Source organism: Oryctolagus cuniculus, chromosome 5 (genome assembly GCF_964237555.1).
Source record: "Oryctolagus cuniculus chromosome 5, mOryCun1.1, whole genome shotgun sequence".
NCBI lineage: Eukaryota > Metazoa > Chordata > Mammalia > Lagomorpha > Leporidae > Oryctolagus > Oryctolagus cuniculus.
The window spans coordinates 52,731,917-52,748,701 of record NC_091436.1 but is presented as its reverse complement, the minus strand read 5'-3'; the positions used below and the strand labels follow the sequence as shown (position 1 = coordinate 52,748,701).

Here is a 16,785-nt window from a genome sequence, read left to right as displayed (position 1 = left end):
GTAGCGAGGAGCTGGGCGGACGCAGCCCGGAGGGATGAAATGGGCGGGGCCGGGAAGCGACCTTGGCCTATGAAAGGCCTCTCTGCTTACGACCCGCCTGTCAGCGGCCATATTGACAACTGGCAAGCGCCGCTGGAATCCCTGAGAAGCGGAGGCGCGCGATGACTGCTTCCAAATTGGAAAGCTCTAATGAGGAGACGGGTGTCCACGTCGCAGAAAAGAATGGTTTCCGCCAGTCTGACTGCACGGTGGGCGGGGACCATTCTAAAGTCGTCCTGGAAAGTTGCTGCAGTGGCGTCCAGGGACGGGGAGGGGGAGTAGTGGAGTGAAGAAGGGCGGTGTGAGCATGCGCAGTAGCCACGTTTTACCTTTTCCATTCCAGTTCCCGCTTGGGGTGAAGTGGGTGGACAACCCTAAATTCCAGGTGGGAGCTGCCTAAAGCTGCAGGTTGAAACGGCTAACCAGGTTTTGCTGAATTAATGGAAGGTTTTCTGTCTTGTCATTAGCAGATTGGCCAAGGTTCAAAGCTTGCACCCTGTCGCATGCTAGCTGTTCCATCCCAATTGTAATATTTAACCTTGAAGCCTACTTTCAAAATTTACTTCACTCACTAATAAGCTGCTCTTAAGCCAACTTTGGAAGTTTAATAACAACTGACTCTGTAGAAAAGGCTTCCTGAATGTAAAGAGCTGATTGTCTCTAGATTAAAATTACATTGATATATGATTTCTTTAGATACATTTAAGGTTGAACTAAGTTTCCATCCTGGATAGCCAATTGTTTACCGTCTTGATTGGCATTTCACCTCTACTCACTGATTTTGTCATTATTTTGCTACACATATGAATTCATGCTGTAATTGTTAAAATTTCTGACTTACTGGCAGTGCTTGCCACGTATCCAACTTAGTATACTGCTGGTCATACATATCAAAAGCAGCTGCTTTAAAAGATGTAATTATTTTAAAAACTGGTACATTGTCCCAGCAGATGAATTCATTCTGTAATTTATGACTTAGCGGCAGTGCTCGCCACATACTATTCCACCACACTTCTGATCATACATTTTGAAAGGTGTAATTATTTCAGAAACTGGTACATTGTCCCCACACACATTTTAGAAAAACAAAATTGCTAAGATTCATGTATTCCTAAATATACGCACAGTCCTGTTGAGACACTGAGGACATGTAACCTTAAGAAAGGCGTCTTCCCTTCCTCTCTTTTCAGATTTTAATTAACAGATGTTTATCACTTGTCTTGCGTGACTTCTCTTGTGACTTGTCTTGTGACTTAAACTAGTTGCCCAAGAATTTCAGGACCCAATTTCTTCCCTTACTGCCTCCCCTATCCCAAATCCTCTTTCTCCTTTAAAAGTCATTCTGCTAGCTTGCAAAGTGGGGAAGAGCACATTTGGGAGGGTGGAGCCTCTAGGTAGCCACTGTAATAAACACTGTCTCCCAGCATCACCTCTTGTCTCCGGGGCATTGCCTGTCCACATCCAGCAGCCCAGGCCTAATTTTGGTGTGGTAGCAGAGTGACTAGAGACATGATTATGAGGCTGGTGTTGTGGTATAGTGCCTTATGCCAAGACTTGTGATGTTGGCATCCTGTATCAGAGCACCATTTCTAGTCCCAGATGCTCCACTTCCATTCCACTCCCTGCTGATGTGCCTGGTAAGGCAGCAAAGGATGGTCCGTATGCTTAGGTCCTTGCTGCCCATGTGGGAGACCTGAATGGAGTTAAAGGCTCCTGGCTTTAGCCTGGTTATTTAGCCTCTGGGGGCTGGGGATGAATCAGTGGATGGAAGATCTCTTTGTCTCTCTTCAACTTTCTCACTCTGCCTTTCAAATAAATTAATTTTTTAAAAGGGAAATAAAAATGTGATTCTCATTCCAGTTGACCGCATAGGCTAGTGAGGGTAATTAATTTCACAGATACAACTTGGCTATGAATTTTGTGGTGCTTTTTGGAGTTTTGAGCAACTGCTGTCTACCCACTCTCAAACCTCTTCCTCTTCAAGAATTGCCAGTTCTGGAAAGGAAAGGAGAAATTAGTAGGATTAGAAGTAGGCTGGTAGAAACTCGTTATCCTTCATTGCCTAGAGGGATATTTTACTGGGTGAGTACGGAGTCTCCTGTCATCTGACCTTGGGACACAACCTTCCAATAAATGGACACCCAAAGTCTGCACTGTGTGTCCTGCACCAGCCCAACACCAATGAGGAGCAAGAAATCATAGCTTTAATTTGCACTGTGGGTACTGCAGAGAAGACTGGTAATCATCAAGCAATAAAGTCAGCAGCAAACTTACCTAAGCAAAACTAACCATAAAATCCTTGCCTTGAGCTAAAACTGGGAACTTCACACAGGTTTTAATAAATGAGAATATAAAAGTAAAATGTGCCTCTTTCCCTTTTTTCCTTCCAAAATTAATTTTATTTTCATCTGAAATATTTTCAGGAACATCATTGCTATAGATATCATCATCAAGGCACCTTTCTGCATATAATTTAGTTAGCAATGCATTTTTAGGACTTTGACATAAAGAATTTAAAACTGATGCATGAGAGAGGACTACGTGGAATCACAAGAATAATAGCTTCAAGATATTGGGTACTTATGTGTTGGCTATATTGCTATTTGCTTTACTTGTTTGATCCTCATAAAATATTGTGAGGCAGATATAATCACTTTGTAACACATGAGTCACAGGGAGCTTAAGTATCTTGGTAAGGTCACACAGCAAGAAAGTGATTGAGGCATTTCAGCCTAGATGTCTTTATCTCCAAAGTCTTTCCCGTTAACCCTAGGATATAGAAGGATGAGGGAATCCATTTCTTCTCATATAAGTTACTAGTGTAAAAAATTGGCAAGTTGGTTCCAAAAGATTTTTAAAAATTTCTTCCCAGTTATAAACCATATACAAATCTGTAAACATAAGAGAAATACATACATTACAAAAAAGTAATTATAATACTTTTTTATTTTTATTTTATTTTTTTTACAGGCAGAGTTAGAGAGAGAGAGACAGAGAGAAAGGTCTTCCTTCTGTTGGTGCTGCGCCGATCCGAAGCCAGGAGCCGGGTGCTTTTTCCCGGTCTCCCATGTGGGTGCAGGGACCCAAGCACTTGGGCCATCCTCTGCTGCCCTCCTGGGCCACAGCAGAGAGCTGGACTGGAAGAGGCGCAACTGGGACTACTACCTGGCGCCCCAACCGGGACTAGAACCCAGGGTGCTGGCGCTGCAGGCGGAGGATTAGCCTAGTGAGCCACGGCGCCAGCCACTAATTGTAATACTTTTATATTACTTATAATTTGAGTTCTTGTAGACCATATTTGATTATAAATTCTATTTATTTAAAAAGATCATTCAATTCCTGTTACATTGTGTGGATGCAGCTCAGCTGCACCTTAAGTGTTTGTAAGTATCCAGTAATGAAACAGAGGATGAATGACCCCATTTTCAGAATTGCAAAAGCCCAGCTTCATTTTTGTTAGAACCTTTGCAGCTCTAACAGTCACAACCTTTGTGTCTCAGAATAGTTTCAAGTTATTTTGCCCCTTTTTATTATCATACAGTGTAGCAGCGGCTATATTTCTGTGTGCTTTTCTCTGGTACTATGTGACTGTTTTCCATGCTCATGTGGTACCTTCTATGTAAACATAACCTTTTGTGCACCTTGATTGGAGTTGTGCAATTCAGCAAATCACAGCAGAACGTGGACATGAATAGGACTTGATGTTCAAGTGCTGCCATCTGTTGTCAGTGTACTCTCTCTACATTTGTTGTCTTTGCCCACTCTGGAGTTTTGGAAATGTATGTAATCGCAATACTTGTTGCCCTTGTTTTTTACAGATAATAAAATTGTGATACTTTTATTTACATTTGGATTAGCATCTGTGGGGAGCAACTCGGACTAGACTAAGTTACTGGAATTAAGACTTATTCTATGCATCTGCTTTCCCACAATATGGCGCTGAGAAGGGAAACAGCTTCTACACAGCTGCCTCCAGTTCAACCAATAAACTGTGGGACCTGCTCCTGATTGGAGGAGAGCAGCGTACTCGGCATGTGGGTAGCAGAGTTGGGATTGGTGGAAGAGGACTATAAAGGAGGAGAGAGACGGCATGCACCAGGAACATCTAAGGGGAACACCTGTGCAGCCCCCGAGAGAGCCGGCCGGCGGTGTGCCGCTCCCCTGCGGAAGTGGGGAATGTGGCAGGGGGAACCGCCCTTCCACGGAGGTGGAAGGGACGGCAGCCAACCCGGGAAGAACCAGCAGCAAACCCGGGGAGGGCCGAGCAGACGAAAGAACAGCGCAGGGTCCTGTGTCGTTCCTCCACGAAGAGGGGGAGCGACATAATGGTGCCGTGACTCGGATAGGAAACTTAGGACGGATAGGAAACCTAGGAGGGAAGAAACGGGAAGAAATGGGAAAATTTCAGAGAGAGAGACTAGCAAACAGCCTAGGAAAAGCCGGACGAAAAAGGTGCCGGAAGAAGCTATTGAAAGCCTAGGCATAGACTCAGATACGGACTACAGGGGGAAGCTGGGAGAAATCTCTAAGGTCGAAAGCGAAAGTGAAAGCTAGAACAAACAGACTTGGATACGGACTGTGGGGAGTAGCCAGGAGAAATGAGGGAGGAATATTGTTGGAAGAAAGCTTGGGGAAACATACCGGGTAGAGAAAAATGTTAGGGAAATTGAAGCCGCGGGGGGCAGGCCGAGGCGGAGACGAAAGCCACTTTGGGATTCTCAAGTTAGCCCGGGAATAAGGGGCAAAAAGTTAAAACCAGAAGCGGAAACGTAAGCCAGGTTGGGATCCGTCTGATTAGCCCGGGGAACAAAGGACGGGAAGCCAAATCGTGGGGCGGAAACGTGAGCTGGGTTGAATTCGCCAGGTTAGCCCGGGGAACTTAGATTGAATGCTGGTGGTGGAGACGTAAGCTACGCTGTGTGACTCGCGGAGGCTGCCGCGCGCAGAGAGAGCGTGTGGGGCACAAGTAGATAGGGAACGCTGGGCTAGTGCGAGACCGCGGAGTGTGCGCGCGAAGCCAAGCCGCGCAAAGCTGGGAAGCCGCGCAGATCGGAGAAGCGTGGGCTGAAGCGGCTCAGAGCCAGGAAGCCGCCGCGGGGCGGGTGCCGAGAAGCAGCCTCGGGGCGGGCGCCGGGAAGCCGCAGGGATAGGAGAAACAGAAGTTTTAGAAGTAAAATGAGAGAAATAGGAATGCTGGTAGATAGAAGTAAAATAGGAGAGATAGGAATGCCCGGAGATAGAGAAATAGAGAAGTAAGGCCTCCCCACAGCACGGCAATGAGAGGCTTGGATTCGGTCTGCCTGATTAGTGAGGCGATGAGCACCTGCGGGCGGCTAGCAGCTTATGCACCGCAGGTCACCGAAGACGGGCACGTTATTAACATCAATAGTCTCCCCACAATACCGCAATGAGAAGGCTTAGATTCGGTCTGCCTGATTAGTAGGGCGATAAGCACCAGCAGGCGGCTCGACCAGAGTATGAGCCGCAGGTCACCGAAGACAGGCACGCATCAGCGCCTAAAAACCTCCTCACAACATGGCGAAGAGAGGACCCGGATTCGGTTTGACTTGTAAGAACCTGTGGCAACTCTAGCAAGTAGAGCAGAGTGTGTGCCGCGGGACACCGAAGACAGGCGCATATCAACGCCAAAAAATAAAAAGAAAGGGGGATCTGTGGGGAGCAACTCGGACTAGACTAAGTTACTGGAATTAAGACTTATTCTATGCATCTGCTTTCCCACAATATGACGCTGAGAAGGGAAACAGCTTCTACACAGCTGCCTCCAGTTCAACCAATAAACTGTGGGACCTGCTCCTGATTGGAGGAGAGCAGCATACTCGGCGTGTGGGTAGCAGAGTTGGGATTGGTGGAAGAGGACTATAAAGGAGGAGAGAGACGGCATGCACCAGGAACATCTAAGGGGAACACCTGTGCAGCCCCCGAGAGAGCCGGCCGGCGGTGTGCCGCTCCCCTGCGGAAGTGGGGAATGTGGCCAGGGGGAACTGCCCTTCCACGGAGGTGGAAGGGACGGCAGCCAACCCGGGAAGAACCAGCAGCAAACCCGGGGAGGGCCGAGCAGACGAAAGAACAGCGCAGGGTCCTGTGTCGTTCCTCCATGAAGAGGGGGAGCGACAGCATCAACTTCCAATAACTGTTCAATGAATCATGTTTATGTGATTTAAAGCAATCTCATATAACTTAAGTGGGATAGTCCTGTTTTAGGAACTTAGCCCTGCAGAATTTTGCCATAAGGTATTGGTAAGAATAAATAGGGTGGGGATTGAGGAGATGGGGAGAATAGAGAAGTTGCTAAAGATTTCTTTGGTAGGCACTGGTAATTGGCTGTGAGGTTAATGTAAAGTTCAAATATTGATCGAGCACTATTAACTGTAAAGCACTGTAAATCACATATAAGGCCTAATTTGAATTAGAAAGGATGACATTCATTATTGAACAGTACTGTGTTCCAGGTCCTCTGCCAAGCTTCACATGTTTCATTTAATTTCCAGTAATTCTATCTGGAAAAGTAAGTGTTATTGGTAGCTATGAACTGTTTGCATGACAAATGAAGTCAAGGAAAATCCACCACTATTTTACTTGTACAATGTAAGAAACTCTGGGAGTATTGATTTCATATGTATTATTTATACTTCTTATATGTATAAGTCATACTTACTAACAAGTTAAAATTTTCAGATAGACATATTAAACAAACAAGCATTCCTAATTGATTTATTAGTCTCATTCTCTTTCAGTATAAACAAACAGAAAAATCTTGTTCCTCTAACTTGAGAATTTTGGTGCAGTGATTTAGGATTAGCTCAGATGTCTCCCCTGCAAAATGCCTTCCTTTTTTTCATGTGAAAACATGGATGCCATCCCTGTCTAGTTTCTTGCAAACATGTGCTGTAATACTTATGCTAATATTCTTTTGGAGCTCTTTAGATTGATCTTCTTGGCAGCAATAACTGAGTCTTGCTTATCTCAGAATTTCAAGTAGTAGCACAAGACGTGGAGTATGGTAGGAATGCTGTAGCTATTTGTGGGATAACTCCAATAAATAAAATATTCCAGCATTCTACATAGGAAATTCTAGAAACAGTCACTTAGCTAAGCAGACTTTTGTTAGGGGTAATATATATATATATGTATATATATAGTATATATTATATATATCATGTATTATATGTATAATACATGATAGTCTTTAAAATTCAAGGAATATTTTTGCTAGCCTCAAGAGAAAGATTTATTTAACAATAATATAGGCTTCAAGGATTATGTTATTTAGCCTATAAGTTTTACATATAACTACATTTTATATGGAATACCCAAACCTGAAAACAAAACATAGCAAAAAAAAAACCCCTTTGTTTTTGGTATTTTACACTGTCAAAGGCTATCACTGCTTTACCCACTATTACCTGATTACATTCTTCACTTACCCTTTCCCACAGCTTTGGTTCCACATTATCTAAAACTGCCGTTTATCAACAATGGTATCAGACTTCACTAAATCATTAATTCTTCTTCTTTCATTTGCTGTCAACTCACTGTTTACTTCTCAGATTGTCAGACTTTACAGATCAAACATAGACTCCCCCTAGCTGGCTCTGTCATATAGTCTTCTTTTGGATTAGTTCCATAAAGGCCCTCCAAACAGGTGCATTCCAAACACCCTTTAACATTACTTATCTTTCCTTTGCATTTGGATTAAAAAGCACAAGAGTACTTTAAATTATCTAATTAGAATTTTCATGGTCTTTTAAATTAACAAGTCAAAAAAACATAGTGAAACAATTACATAAAAAGTCATGTCTAAACAGTTGTTGTTTTGTCCCCAGTTGGCTGTAATTCATTCAACATCCATTCATTTTGTGGACATTATGAGCAGAGGGAGTGTGTAAAAAGGCTTCTGTAGTGAAAATTTGTCACTATAGCTGGGGAATTGCATTATATGACTGTTAAATAATCACCTTCCCAGCTCTGTGACAACCAGAGGATAGATTTAAAAGCTAGGCTTAGCTATTCAGAATCATCCACTTGAAATTTTTCACATGGAGATGGTTGGTCACATATGGGGAAAATTCTCTTTGGTAAGGAATAGAGATAGCAGCACACAGTTCCAGGAGCAACCATGACAGCAACGGTGTCCAATGTCTGGTTTATGGTGGATACCAGTGCACCCACACTCTGCTCTGGTAATAGCAAGTGTGCTGTCACTCCACTGAGGTGTGATTTCATTGTGATTCTAATTATGCAGCTTTCTCTTATCTTTGTCCATTTCTAAATCTGGTTCTGCAGGTTTTCCACAATTTTCTTTTAGTAATTCCTTTCTACTTAATCAGCCAAAATCTGTTTCTATACTTGTAACTAATAACCCAAACCGATACAAACTACCATTTATTGAGACCCTACTTTTTTGTCCATGGACTTAACAAGCCTGAGTTTATTTTACCTATTCATTTCTATAAAGTAGAAAAAATGAGGCTTAGAGAAGGTAAGTAAAATTAATATTCTGATTTACTTTAAACTTATTATCTTTATATAACATGCTCTAGAAGAAGCAAGTAAATTTTAAAAAATAGTATACACAAATTTTTATTCATTAAATTTCTTTTATCTGAGGGAGAGGTTTTGATTTTTATAAAGTATTTGATTTACCTCTTTTTTATTTTTATTTTTTTTTTAATTTATTTATTTGACAGAGTTACAGACAGTGAGAGAGACAGAGAGAAAGGTCTTCCTTCCGTTGGTTTACTCCCCAAATAGCCACAATGGCTGGAGCTGCGCCAATCTGAAGCCAGGAGCCTGGTTGCCCTTCTTGGTCTCCCATGCAGGTGCAGGGGCCCAAGCACCTGGACCATCTTTTACTGCTGGACTGGAAGAGGAGCAACCGGGACTAGAACCGGCACCCATGTGGGATGCTAGCACTGCAGGCAGAGGATTAACCTAGTGCGCTACAATGCTGGCCCCTTGATTTACCTCTTGATTGATCGATTTTATAGTGGAATGATAGGCATCATGAACTGATGCTTCTAGTCCCAGATCAGAGAGAATTTAGGTAAATTAGTTTCCTTTCTAGAACTCATTTTCCTATCTACATTAAGAAAGAGCATGCTGTTTAAATTATCTATACCATCCCTTCCAGTGCTGACATCCTACGAAGCTAGTAAAAATTCATGACCCTGCTGAAAACAAAATTAAATCCTCCTTTTAACCACAACAGGAATACTCATTAGAAAGAAATGTCTGCATACTTAGTTATCCTTGGATAATATGCCTTCTGTGGTAATTGTTCCCAAGATACTATATACAAGATACTAGGTAACTTTAAGGTTTAGGCCAATTATTTCTTGCTCTTTGCTTTTAATAAGTCAAACCAATAACCAATTGACAGAGATGATCTCAAGGAATAGACTTCGAGTTTGAATTTGGATTGGATTAGATTCTTTGCTCAGATTCTCAAGCCAGGGGTCTCCCTGACTTCCTTTCTTTCTCTTCTTTATCTTTATTCTTCCTGGAAACATTTTTGATTGCTGTAGAAATGTGGGGGAGGGGACAGTGCTTTTGTCCTCTACTGGGTAATGGCCAAGAATGCTGGTAAGCACACTACGAGGCACAGGATAGCCCCCACAACAAAGAATTCTGCAGTCTATCTGTCAATAGTGCCATTGTTTAGACTCCCTGCGGTAAACACAAATGTGTTGAAAACTAAACCTATATTCTGGGCTGTGTTTTCAACAGAATTTCTGTGTAAGTCATTGAGTTTTCCTACTTGAGAAAGGCACTGTCTTCCTTTGATTAGTTTCTCCTTACCCAAAGAAGCCAAGTAACAATGATCAGATAAGGTGTTAAATCCTTTGGAAAAAGGAACTGCATGCCTCACATTTAGCTTGAAGAGACCCACAAGCTCAAGAGCTAAAAACGTGAACTTTATACCCCTGGGCAGTATGTGAGGACTCCAGAAGTCAACATTAAGTAGAGCAATAGTGACAGCTCCTCTGGCTGCTTTCTAGCACAATAAATGTGCAGGAGCCTATCACCTGCAGAGTAGGCACAACAAAACACATATCCCTCTAGTACCCAGGCTGTACCTTTGTGTTACACCTTCTCTGTAGTTCACAGTATTAACAAGACTTGGTCTTCTACCTGAAAAATAATTGACCTTTCAGCTTAACCTAAATAAATAGGTGTGGTCTGGGGAACAGATCTATTATCCTTTAAAACATTCTTTAACTTTTAAATATTCAAAGGTATTTACATTTATAATGGTAAAGCTGAAAACAATCTAAAAATCCAATACTTAGAAAGTACCTAAATTGAGGACAACACTCTTGATGGACTACTACTTAGACAATTAAGTTTGTATTTGTGGACACTATTATATAATATAGGAAAAATGTAACAGTGAAAAGGATAGTATATAAAGTTAAATATATGTCTACAAAATTGAAAATAAAGCTATTCATAGTGAAAAATAATGTCAGAACCGCAGTAAAGTTATAGAAATACCATATTTCTAAAGAGTACACAGTACATTTTTAAGGCTTGATCAAAGAAAAGGGACTCCTAGGGCCACCAACAAAGGATAGAAAATGCAACTCATTACCATGGTGCACAACAAAAAGCTTATTCTCATTGATAGCAGATGAGAGGATAAGTTTTTGTAGGCATTCATTTCAAGTAACTGAATATGAATTTACCTTTTTAGCTACACAGGAAAAAATGTTGAAGAAGTATTTCTCTTTGTCTTTTCAAAGCCTGGAAATAGAAAAGAAACTAGAAATATGTTTGACTTTAGGACAGGAGTAAAGAAAATTCTTTCCTCTTGTTGCCTTTTTTCCAAATTTTCTTTTTGTTGATCATTACCTTAATATATGAAAATCCAACAGTTCAACACATAATTCTATTACTAAACAAAAGAAAGAAAGAAGTAATAACGTTTGCTGAAAGAATATTGACTGAAAATCAATCTATCACTCCTTGTCTAGAGGGAAAACAACGAGAACAGAGGAATAGAAAAGGGAGAAAAGCACACAAAAATCCTTACTCTGGAAATAAAAGAAATTGATTATCAGATCAAAGAAACTTTTGTCTTCAAAAAAAAATTGTGGCAAAGAAAGGGAAAAATGAAGAAAAGACCAGGGAAGCTTTTCAATATTAAAAAAGTTTCTTTAGAGAAATCTGCTGAGGCCTGCCAGCATGAGGAAATATAGTTCTTCCACTGGTGGAGCTTTCTCTATAGGCTTTCGCTTAAAATGCTCAGCAGGGATGTACAGAACAAGACACAAAGCCACAACAAAGCAGCGTCCTAGATACGTGAAGCTTTCCTCTCCATGGTCAGTCAGATTTCACAACTGACAAATTCCTCTAAAGCAGCTAGCGGCCCTTTCTACCATTATTACAAATAAATGAAAATAGCAGACCCATTTCAAAGCTTCGTTTCCATTTGAGACACCAATATTTTTAACGACAATGGTATTTTCCAAATATGATAAATGGATGATCATGTGATAGATGAACAAATTATTTATGCTGTAAGTATCATCAGTGAACCCCCATTGTCTCATCAGAAAAAAAAAAGTTACTGAAACAACAATGACAAATAGAAAACCTCCCTATTTTCTCTTCCTTGTGAATGTGAGAAGAAAACACCTGCCAGTTTCAGTCCTCCAAAAATGGTTTTAATATAAGGTCACAGAAAATTCAAACGTTTTATGGCCCACTGTAAATCAGCTCTTTGTCTCTTCCTACTAATTCCCTAGTGTCACATTTAACAAAACAAGGAAACTACAGATAGTAGAGGTGTTTGCAGATTAGCTTTCCAAGCCATAAATAACATGAGGTTTTGCTCACCCACAAATATTAAGGCAGCTTATCAATGTTTAAGCCCCTTCCTCTTTGTAGTGCTTGCTAACATTTTAACCAGACAAACTGAGAATTTTTCTTTCCTGTCTTCTTAAATTGACAGAGTACACATTCATAAGATTCTATTATCAGATTTGGTGGTATAAAGAGTGAGACATCACCTAAACACCTGCCTGCTACTTGCGAGTGCCTGTTTTGGAAGATGCACCTGCTCTGTGCTTTGCTTGTTGTGTTCTCTCTTAGTGATGGTTCCAGTCTTCACTGTCCTAGAAGATGTAGCTGTGATTCTGCACAGTCGGTGCAGTGCTACAGACTAACAGAGGTGCCATCAGGTATTCCTCCTAGCACCAAGAGGCTCTTTATTAGCCACAGCAAAATTCAGCACCTCCAGGTAACTATGCCATTCTACACTCATGGTGTGACCATTTTATTTTGTGAGGCAGGGTGTGAGGTTGTTAAACTTGATTTTAATAATTCTACTTGAAAATGCTAGATATCAATTTAGAGTAGTTGCAATAGCTACCTGCATGCTCTATACTACCAAGATGTGTATATGCCTCTGGTATTTCTTTTACAGGAAGCAGCAGGAAAAAAATTAGAATCTAAGATAAATGATATCTTATTTCAATTTTTATTCAAAAATTTGAAGCTATGTTGTGGCAAAAGGAAAAGTGAAGAAAATCTTTTTCTTCCTTAAATTTTTCCTTATTTTACTTATTTTCCTCTTATTTTTACTTATTTTCTTCTTATTGGCAAGGGGAGGGAGGGAGGAAGGAGGCTGGGCCAGGCCAAAGTTGGCCCTGGAACTCAATTCCGGTTTCCCACATGGGTGGCAGGCACCCAACTACTTGAACAATCACCTGCTGCCTTCCCATGAAGTGCATTAGTAGGAAGCTGGATCAGGAGGAAAGAAGCCAGGACTTGAACCATGCACTCTGATAGGTATGCAGGGCTCTCAAGTGGAGACTTAACCACTCCACTGAGCACCCATGCTGGGAAGGAGCTCTTTCTTAACCAAAAGAGCACATTGCCATTTTGTATCCCCAGGATTAAGAATAAGTCCTAGCCGGCGCCGCAGCTCACTAGGCTAATCCTCCACCTTGCGGCACCGGCACACCGGGTTCTAGTCCCGGTCGGGGTGCCGGATTCTGTCCCGGTTGCTCCTCTTCCAGGCCAGCTCTCTGCTGTGGCCAGGGAGTGCAGTGGAGGATGGCCCAAGTGCTTGGGCCCTGCACCCCATGGGAGACCAGGAGAAGTACCTGGCTCCTGCCATCCGATCAGCACGGTGCGCTGGCTGCAGCGTGCCGGCCGCAGCGGCCATTGGAGGGTGAACCAACGGCAAAGGAAGACCTTTCTCTCTGTCTCTCTCTCTCACTGTCCACTCTACCTGTCAAAAAAAAAAAAAAAGTCCTTTCAGGAGAAACATTGTTTCATTCATGCCATGGAGGTGGCAGATGCTACTTGGAACATCATTGCTATTAAGAGAAGCTCAGTTTATCAGAACAATTTATACAAAACCCTCATACTAGCTAGTTATCAGTGTCATTTTGGAAACCTATACAGAGTAAATATATGAGTGTTTTTGTTTTGCAGTTACCTGTAGTTCTCATCCTGTGCTGTTAATTATGACTTTTATCATCAAGCCCACCTATCTGGCGAGTGCTAGAGGGAGTGTTATAGGTTTGTCTGATATTTTAACATGAAGAGATTGTCGTTTTCATCTTTGATATTTTGAAAGATATCACAGGACTAGTGTTCTCATCCTAGTTTTCTCACTAAAGATGTAACCATCTTAGGCAAGATGTTAAAAATGTCATTGGTCCTCACTTTTTATCTTTATAAAGTCAGAAGACTGCTTTAGATAGGCGATCAAAAGTCTTTTCTAGATGGAAAATTCTTTGGGTCTCTAATTATCCCTTTAATATTCACTGCTGCTCCTTCATCGATCCAAATCCTAATATAAGGAAATACCTCTCTGGGAGCCAGGTGCAGAGAGGCAGAAGGTAAATGTGCTTGCTGCAAATAGAGAACCTCCCTTTCATTTGGTTAAGAAGTGTTCACAGAGGTGTCACATAAACACACAGAGTTTGACGTATATGGCATGGTATTTATATCCAGGCTTAATAAGCACAATTATCTGGTCTCCATCTGTTTATTTTCCTCTTCTACCCTTGTAGCGCCTAATGCCAGGGAGCAAGCCTGACCCTGTCAGGTCTAAGCATTCAAGCAAGACACCTGGTTAAAGGGTAAGATGTTTAAATATTTGCTCTGAGCACTTGAGATGCCTAGTGAGATGGAGCATCAGCTAAGCCTTGTATTGATCCTAGGCTGCTCCTTTGTAGCCAATAAGATGAAATTATACCTGTCATCAAATTCTGTTATCAAATGAATCAACTTGTCATTGGCATACGTTCATTGAGCAATAGTCTTGCCACTTCTTTGACTTTAATTAGCCTAATGAATTGCCTCTTACAAAGACAGGTGATAATAGGAAGACTAATGAAAGACACCATTTTTTTTGTTAAGGAAATGATGCTTAGGTTTTAAATGGCCATTTTTCACTTGGTGCATACAATTTCTAATGTTTAATTAGAAAAAACATTAAAATTGATCCTCAGATGAACAGTAATAATATTATATACAAGTGGAAAATAATTAGATATTTAGTATATATGTATATAAATATACACCACAATTTAAAATGTTTATATTATTTGTTCATATAATCCATCTCTGTTTGGGACTGTGCATGGTATGCTGGAGGCTGAGGATAAAAGGCGAGAAGTTCACAGCCTCTGCCCTCAGGAACAGAGTTTATTCATTTGTCTATAAAAGTTCCTACTTCTCTGAGGTTCATGCTACTGGGCTGTAATGTTCGTTCTGTGTTCTGTCTAGTCCCTCCCTTACTGGCTTGCAGTTTTCCTCTCCATCCTGAGTCCTGCATCTTCTTGTGCACCTTTAGTGTCCATGGGGAAGGCTGGTCCAACAACCTAGTCTCATACTTCCTTCAACTCATAAAAAAGACATCTATCCTCATATCCATTTTACTCCAGCTATCTTGGTGACATCTCTCTGTTTTATCATAAGTCATAATCCTCGTTATCACTTGGAACTTCTCCACTCAGAAAGTCCTGAATTATTTTCCTTCTAACTGCCATACTCCACACTTTTTTCTTTCCACCTCATGGAAGCAACTAACCCTAGAATTATCCATGTCCTCCCAGATAATCAGTTTATTTCTCACCCACTTTCTTTCTCTATGCCTTCGCTCCCTGCATCCCACAATAAATTGTCTTAAAACCCACCCAGCAAAGCCTCAATCTTAAATTAGGGTAATGATTTTCCTTCATTTCTTCTATACCTAGACAGCTGGTACTGCTGGAAAGGATCACAAAACTAGATGGTTTGGACCCAGAAATTCATCTCTGATTTCAGCTTGGTCTTCACTGTCACCAGTCTATCCTTTCAGTTGTTCTTGGTCAGGTTCTCCCTTCATTCTCTTTGCATATTCCAGAACTACAGTACAGTCTTGCATTGCCTAATCCTTGTCTTCCTCATTCTCAAGAAACGACTGGCCTTCCATGCAGTTGACAAATCATGACAACACTTCATCTCTATTGTTCCTACAGTGTGTACAAACTTCTGTGAACTCTTTCCTCCAGACAGAGGATGAGCTGTTTCTCCTATTCAAGACAAACCCTCTCCTCACAACTGTCTCCACCTTTGATTCAACCTTTCTCACTTCTCCCAGATTTTGTTCCCATTCTCCACACTCCCATATCTTCAGTTGCTTTTTCTTTATGAGTTCCTGGCTGCAGCCTATACCTGTGTTCCTCCACTTACAATAACAACTCCTCTGAAAAATTTTTTTAATATATTTTTCTTTTTACTTGAAAGGGAGACAGAGAGAGATGTACCATTCACTGGTTCACTCCCCCAAATGCTTGCAAGAGCCAGGGCTAGGCCAGGCCAAATCGAGACACCCCACCCTCTTCGCCCACCCAAGCTTCATCCAGGTCTCCTACATGGGTGGCAGGGACTCAAGTACTTGAGTCATCATCTGCTGGCTTCCAGGATACACATTAGTAGGAAGCTAATTTATAGCACAGTAGTGAGGACTGGAACCTAGGACTGTTATAAATTATAGCACAGTAGTGCAAGAACTCTGATACTGGATGCAGTTGCTCCAAATAGCAACTCAACAGTTGTACCAAACACACACCCCAATAATAATATCCTCTTAATTCTGTGTCTTTTGTTGATTGTATCCCTCTTTATTTTTAAAACTGTATAAGAGTAGTCTATATTTTTACTGTCTCCCTTTCTTCCCCTCCTATTTAATTCACTGCTGTTTGGCTTCTATCTAATCCTTATGCTCAAAAACTGTTCTAATATGTGGTTGCTTAATATTTTCTTGGAGGGCCGGCGCCGTGGCTCAATAGGCTAATCCTCCACCTTGCGGCGCCGGCACACCGGGTTCTAGTCCCGGTCGGGGCGCCGGATTCTGTCCCGGTTGCCCCTCTTCCAGGCCAGCTCTCTGCTGTGGCCAGGGAGTGCAGTGGAGGATGGCCCAGGTGCTTGGGCCCTGCACCCCATGGGAGACCAGGAAAAGCACCTGGATCCTGGCTCCTGCCATCGGATCAGCGCGGTGCGCCGGCTGCAGCGGCGGCCATTGGAGGGTGAACCAACGGCAAAGGAAGACCTTTCTCTCTCTGTCTCTCTCTCTCACTGTCCACTCTGCCTATCAAAAAAATAAATAAATAAATAAATAAATAAAAATATTTTCTTGGAGTTTTTACTCTCTTGCTTTCCACGATACCACCTTTTATGTCCTCATTGTTCCTCCCTTATCTTTTTTGTCCTTTTGTTCATTTC

The 16,785-nt window shown here is 41.7% G+C and overlaps 1 protein-coding gene across 1 annotated transcript in view; it reads left to right on the top strand.

The window, feature by feature from the left end:
• The first annotated feature begins 12,078 nt into the window (after window positions 1-12,078).
• Window positions 12,079-16,785, top strand: part of LOC100349668 (nephrocan-like) — a 30,236-nt gene continuing 25,529 nt past the window's right edge. Inside the window, exon 1 of the mRNA XM_002714775.4 lies at window positions 12,079-12,301. Coding sequence (XP_002714821.3) covers window positions 12,113-12,301 — 189 coding nt within the window. The 5' untranslated portion in view covers window positions 12,079-12,112. The remainder of the gene's footprint in view (window positions 12,302-16,785) is intronic.